General features: G+C 38.8%; 1 protein-coding gene across 1 annotated transcript in view; it reads right to left on the bottom strand.

The window, feature by feature from the left end:
- Positions 1–7,342, bottom strand: part of magixb (MAGI family member, X-linked b) — a 100,443-nt gene that overhangs the window by 27,993 nt on the left and 65,108 nt on the right. Inside the window, exons 8-12 of the mRNA XM_016561644.1 lie at positions 6,377–6,442; positions 5,509–5,676; positions 4,098–4,632; positions 1,998–2,568; positions 1,841–1,904 (exon numbers count right to left, since the gene is read on the bottom strand). Coding sequence (XP_016417130.1) covers positions 1,841–1,904; positions 1,998–2,568; positions 4,098–4,632; positions 5,509–5,676; positions 6,377–6,442 — 1,404 coding nt within the window. The remainder of the gene's footprint in view (positions 1–1,840; positions 1,905–1,997; positions 2,569–4,097; positions 4,633–5,508; positions 5,677–6,376; positions 6,443–7,342) is intronic.

The following is a 7,342-nucleotide window of genomic DNA, read 5'->3' as shown; positions in this document are numbered from 1 at the left end:
TATTGTACATACTATTAAAGTTTACTTCATTTCAACATTCTGCATTTGTCGTGCCCATTCGTTCAAGATTAAACTTCACATATTACACACATTAATAATAACCTTATCTACTAAAAGGTTAATAAAACACTGATTAAAGTTGCAAGGTTACATTTTGACACCTCAAGATATAAGACATCCAACATATTATTTGTGAATATGGTTGCCCCCTTTTTATACGAATGTCTTTTGAATTGTCTGTGTAAGTTCTCTGTTTCTTTGTCTGTAACAGGAGAACCGCGCGCTTTTTCTGGAAGGTAGTAAAAGGATGTGTCCCTTTTGGAATGCAGGGAGAAAGAGGGGAGATGTCCTGAGGTCATGACACTGTCACGGGTGGAGATCTGCCATTCTTCTAGCTCGGACATGGGGCTATTAATCTGTCGCTTTCTGTTTATCGGATTTAGCAATTTATGTGTTAAATGGTCATGGGTATCACGCATCTGGTCCTTGAAAGCCCGTAAAACAAAGATAGTTTGTATCCTAGTTTGAGTTAGGGTTTAAGCAGTTCAGATCCCCCCTAAGGGATAAGGACCAGGCCTTGACCGGAAGCAGGTCCAGACAATTAGGTGCCCTGTTGATCATTGATCTTCTTTACGACCGTAGATAGCTGGGGAGGAGAGTCCTTAGTTTTTCCGGTGGAATGCGGAGATTCAATCGTTCATTTGTGCGATATTCGCAGAGGCCTTACAGGTGATTGGTCCGATTGTCCTGTAATGCCTGATAAAGCAGTGTTTGTAAGAGCAGTGCTGCTTTGTGTACGGCGTTACCGGGGAAACAGCTATTTTTACCGCTCCAAAAGTGACACCTAGTGGCAAAGAATGGCTTTGCATTTTCATTCAGACCAACGCGAAAAGAACAACAAGTGGGTGGGCAATATGCTAATGTTTCATGTTGACATCAACATGAAACTGCTTGGGACTCGTTTTAAAAACGACTCGTTTCAATGATTCAGAGTCAACTCTTTCTTGCGGTGCACTTTGAAATTTAAAACTTTGCAGGATGTTTTCATTCACTTAGAGCTGTGTTACACACTGCATGAAAGGTAATTTTCAAAAATCCATAATAGGGGCACTTTAAAACACTTTTAAAAAGTTTGCAAGCTGGCTAAATGATGCCCGTGTTAATTTTTTTTATCAAGTACTGTGCATTTTTTTACTTGACATTTAAGTACAGTACAGTTTTTATTTAACTTTTAGGTACAGTACATTTTAATTTAATCGTTTAAGTTTTTTTTTACCTGTACGTAAAAAACTGTATTTACAATGTTTAAAGTGGCCGACAATAATAAATATTCTTATTAGGAATAAAACTGCCTCATTTTTGAACTGTGCATAGCTGTAGCTGAATAATTAGGCCTACTACGCTACTGTATTTTAATGTTGGTCATTATGGTGGTACATGCAGAGCCAAATATTTTCTGAGGTGGTACTTGGTGTAAAAAGTTTGAGAACCACTGTTCTAATCAATCTCACAAAATGTTTATTGGTATCTAATATTAGCCCATATCTATTCAAAATATAAATAAATTGGTTATAAATAAACCATTTCAATATCTGTGCATATGATGAGCGTGTTATGGAGCATGATTTGAGAATATTTCAAAATGATCACATGGTCAATGTAACAAATCTGCTTAATTGATTAAATAGGGCAGAATCTGAAATATTTCTTGTACATTTCACAATCTTATAAATTCCTTCAAAATTCTAGCTTTACGTTTATTTACAGGTATAAATGCAGAAAATCCCATTTTTTAAATGTGGACACTGTGTATTATGAAATGGGTGAACATATAACGTACCCCCTCTGTAAACCAGCAGAATAACCTCCCCCTTTTTAGTGTGTTCTTGCAAAATCCTTTGGACCTTGAATCAAAGTACACCAAATAAATATACAATAATAATAAAAGTACACCATAACAAAAATCTTAAGTTGAATACCATTCTCTTCATCCCTACCTGTGCAAAGCTGAGACTCTGTACATCTGCTCCATTGATCTTCACAATGGCATCTCCAGGCTGCAGTCCGGTACACTGTCTGTGGTCCCAAACTTTCTTCACGAGGGTCTGTCTTCCTCCGTGACCTCCTGCCGTGACACTGAACCCCATATTGCTGCCCCTCTCACATTTAGCCAAAACAACGGGGACTAATTCCCCACTACCCGCCATTCCTCCAACTCCACTCCCGATCACAGCGCTCATGGCTCCAGGTGAAGGAATGCTGCTGTTCGGGCTGCCACTGCTGGCACTGGCTGTGCCGTTGAAGGTGAAGTAAGGCCCGTCAGAATGGGCGCTGCTAGGTGGGGTTAGTAGTGAATGCTGGGGTTTACGGAGATGAGAGTAGCGCCTTCCTCCTCCAGGAGAGAAAGAGATAGGGCCTGGACTTACATCAATGTGGGGCAGGGGCAATCGAGATATGGGTGGTGGAGTACTCGAGGAAAGGTCACTCTCAGAAGATTTGAAGGAGTGCAGGCGGAGAGGTGGTGGAGTGGACAGAGAGTTGTTGTTGTGGTTACGGATAAACGAGGCCCTGTGAAGATGAAAAGAGAAAGACCTTGATATATCATAATCAGGGTTGAGGAGGGACGGAATATAACTTAACGTATTTAAAAATAGAAAATATAAGTAACTGTAGTCAGTTACGTTTACAACTTAAACATTGGTAAACAGAAACAGTTTAATTCAAAAAGAATTTTGATTGAACAGCACAGAAACACTCTTATGAAGCAGACAGAGGGCGCTGTTAACAATAAAAGTCATTGAAGACTGATAACATACAGAAGTAATGAATCATGAATCCAATAAAAAACAAAATTATGACAATATTTGGTTTGTCTATTTCTTACAAAAATTAACCATATTTTTGCTACAAATAAAACCAAAAAGCCATGGTTACTACAGTTAAAATTAACCATGGTTTTGCTACACTAACCATAGTTTAACCATGGAATTTAGTAAAAAAAAATTAAATTGTGGTTACACAAATGGTAATCAATATGCCAGAAACCATGGTTACTACACTTTTACTACAACAAAAACATTGTACTTTTTGTAAGGGAAGTTCTTCATGTGGTACTTTTCAAGAAAAAAAAGATGCTTTAGCCTTTAGCATTGCAAAGACAGCTACAAATAATGTATTTTCTGCCTCATTCCATGAAAAAAAATTCACCTATGATTAGTAAAAAGTCTTTTTATACACTTAGCAGGGTCTTGAAGTAAATTTTGAGTGGCAGAAATAGTTTTAACTAGAGTAAATTGTCATGTCAACATTTAGCTTTAGGCTAAGCTAAAATGTTAGCACCTGTTAGCAGGCACTATTACATTTTAAGATGAAGTCTATCAAGGAATTCCATTTCAGATTATATCCACTATAATGTTTGCGGGTCAGTAAAATACTTTTATTATGAAAGGCTTATTAAATTGATCAAAAGTGACAGTAAATGCTGTTCTTTTGAACTTTCTATTCATCAATGAACCATGAAAAACTGTATGTAAAGATGTTCACACAAATATTAGCAGAACAACCGTTTTCATCACAGTAATAATAAATATTTATTGAGCACCAAATCAGCAGATTAGAATGATTTCTGAAGGATCATGAGGCACTGAAGACTGGAGTAATGATGCTGAAAATTTAGATGCATCACAAGAGTACATTACACTTTAAAATATATTCAAATAGTAAATTATGATTTAACATTGCAATAATATTTCACAATATGACTGTTTTTACTGTATTTTTATTAAATAAAAACAGCCTTGGTGAGTAAAAACATTAAAAAAAAATCTTGCTGACCCCAAACTTGAACAGTAGTGTATGATGAAGGGTAATAATCCCCCCCAAAATTGTATTTGTAATGAAGAAAGCAAATATTTTCACTTTTAAACAACACGGGCAGATTTTTCCACTTGTACGAAGAAGTAATCTAATGAAATATGTTACAAATGACATTTTACAGCAAGTATTCTGTGTAAACTGTAGTGAAATACTGTACATTTTTAACGTAACTCTCCCAATCCTAAACATAGCAGTGACAATCATATATAAAATGCTCTCACCTATGGGATCCAATCGCAGACACCACCTCGCTGTCACTCTGGCTGGCCAGTTCTGCACTCTGTAACCTTCTGATACTTCGGGCAGAGCGTGGTGGTCTCAGGAACCCACTCCCATACCCGTTAGAGTACTGGTATGATGATGGCTGTCTTGAAGGAGAAGCAAATGGAGATGAATTACCATTAGCATCCAAACTGAACCTTGATGCCCGTACTCTGAGATTCCTTGAGGATCCCCTCTCAAAATCAGACCACATGGGCCCGTTGTGGTTGAGGTGTAGCTGAGCGTATGGGAGAGGAGCCTGGGCCTGGGGTTGGGTGGTGGTTGGTGGAGGTAAATGTAGTGACTGGTCTAGGGATGCCGTTAGCCTAGGATTAGGCATCTTCGGACAGCCATCAGAGTTATAGAGCATGGGGTAGCCTCTTCGGACAACAACGTCCACAGTGTGACCCACCGGAATGGCTTTCAACATTTCCACTACCTCTTTGTGAGAAAAGCCAAGCACACAGGTATAATTGATGTACACCAGAATATCCGCTGGAAGAGGCAAGAGATGAAAAGTGTTAAATTGCATTCATTATGAAGGTTTAACCGAAACTATTCAACTAAATAAATCTTACCTTCAATAAACAGATTTTATACACACTACTTTTTAAAGGTTTGGAGTCAATTTTTAATGGTTTTGAAAATAATATATATTTTTTAATATTATTACGATTGAAAGTAATTTTAATATTAAAATTACAATTGAAATTTTTTTAATATTAATATTTGAAATGTGTAGAAATATAATTTATTCCTGTTTTCAGTGTCACATGATCCTTCAGAAATCATTCTAATATGCGGATTTGGTGCTCAAGAAACATTTCTTATTATTATCAATGTGGATTAATTTTACTACACTATTATAGACTTTTGATCATTTGCTGACTAAAAGCATTACTTTCTTTAAAAAAGTATAATATATATATATATATAGTATTTCTATATACAGTATTAATCCATTATCACATGCAAAATGCACTGATCTAAAAATGTACTGTGAAAGAGGTGTGTATTCATAAATGAGCAAAAAGAATTCATAGATGCATGCAGTTGTATGTTAGTATGCATGTCACAATAAAGTGAGAGAGAGCGTGTTCATAATGTCACATTTTTCTTATAAATGTGTGTCGGCACACAGTGATAGCTGGATTACTCCATGCAGGCCATTAGGATTAGAGGGAGCTCGAGACACTCGTTCAACAGAATCACACAATCACAACACTAATCCACGGTGGGACACAAAGAGTAATATGTATAAAGAGAGAGAGCAGCAGTAGCCTATAAAGAACAAAGAAATATCCCCTTATTTGTAAGCACAGTGCTGTACTGCAGTGGGCGGCTGCAGAGAGATGTGGGGTGGGCTGTTACCTATGTGAAGGATGGAAGGTCCTCCGGGAGTGATGCTGTAGATCTGCAGGAACTCCCTCCGCCTGCTGCCTCCCACTATATTGAAGCCGAACCCCCGTGACCCCTTAACCAGACGAGTGTGAACGGAGAAGCCTTTCAGTTCACTCGGCTGGTCTGTAAACTCTGCCACTGCAAAGCAAGAACAAAAAGATGGTGACCAGTTTAAGCATGACAGGTTATTAGGAAAAATGAACCAACCAAGAGTAAAGAAAAGAAGAAATGACTGACATTACATAAGATGGATGGTAAAAGGTGAAGAAAAATATTGCATTTTTCCAGAGAGGAGTGAATCTAAATTCTGTCCCGGTAGCTCAACTGGTAGCACATCACAATATTAATATTTTAAATGTGTAGAACTATAATTTATTCCTGTTTTCAGTGTCACATGATCCTTCAGAAATCATTCTAATATGCGGATTTGGTGCTCAAGAAACATTTCTTATTATTATCAATGTGGATTAATTTTTTTGTGGAATCTGTGACACGTTTTTCAGGTTAACCAGACGAGTGTGAACGGAGAAGCCTTTCAGTTCACTCGGCTGGTCTGTAAACTCTGCCACTGCAAAGCAAGAACAAAAAGATGGTGACCAGTTTAAGCATGACAGGTTATTAGGAAAAATGAACCAACCAAGAGTAAAGAAAAGAAGAAATGACTGACATTACATAAGATGGATGGTAAAAGGTGAAGAAAAATATTGCATTTTTCCAGAGAGGAGTGAATCTAAATTCTGTCCCGGTAGCTCAACTGGTAGCACATCACATGATGCTAGCACTGCTAATATCATGGGACCAAATCCCAGGGAACACACAAACTGACAAAAATATATACCTTCAATGCACTGTAAGTTGCTTTGTAAGTCTTTAAGTGTCTGCCAAATGCATGAATGTGAAATGTCTGAAGGAAAAGAGATGTAGAAGTACAGAGAAAGGTAAGCATATGCATGTTTGAGCACAAACTGTTCAAGCGTAACATGTTAAACAGCAGAATCGCATGCAACATTGTAAAAGTTGGTAGGAGGCACAAATAAGAACAACTACCACCTAAAGCAGGCATGGAATTTTGAAGCTGTAATGACCATCTTGTTCCCTCTCATAGGCTCACTTCGATGCTGCGATGACGTCATCGCTTTGGGAACATCTTCGGTGTGACGAATGTCTGAAGCCCTTATACCATCACGCCAATTCATTGACCAAATAGAGCTCACATCACTGTCATCCGTTTCGCAGAATTACGGTGACACGCAAGGGCTTTCGTGCTCTAAGCCCGTGGATGAGACCCCAGTTCCTTCAAGAAGGAGTCCAGATGGGGACGTTGTGTCGCCGCAAGACGATCACTACGGATGCGTCCCTTACGGGCTGGGGAGCGGTCCATCAAGGATGTCCAGTCTGTGGAGTCTGGACAGAGGTGCATCGTGGCTGGCACATAAATCGTTTGGAGATGCTAGCAGTCTTCCTGGCTCTCAAACAGTTTTTACCCCAGTTGAGGGATTGTCACGTGTTAGTCAGGACGGACAACACGACAGTTGTTTCGTACCTCAATCACGAATGTCTGAAGCCCTTATACCATCACGCCAATTCATTGACCAAATAGAGCTTAGCACCGCCCCGAGGCGCACGTAGGTGAGCTATAGCAGCGTGCTGCGCGCTATTTCATCAGATTTAATTTCCTTCATGAAGCGAATCATCTGTCGCCCGTAGGAAAGCGTTTTTCGTCGTGTTCTTAGCTATTTTCCTTCAAAAGAGCAGTTTACTCCTCTTCAGCGGACACGATGAGCTACAGGAGATGCATCGAGCC

This window comes from Sinocyclocheilus rhinocerous, unplaced genomic scaffold (assembly GCF_001515625.1).
Source record: "Sinocyclocheilus rhinocerous isolate Xijiao unplaced genomic scaffold, SAMN03320098_v1.1 scaffold559, whole genome shotgun sequence".
Taxonomy (NCBI): Eukaryota; Metazoa; Chordata; class Actinopteri; order Cypriniformes; family Cyprinidae; genus Sinocyclocheilus; species Sinocyclocheilus rhinocerous.
This window is presented reverse-complemented; position numbering and strand designations above follow the sequence as displayed.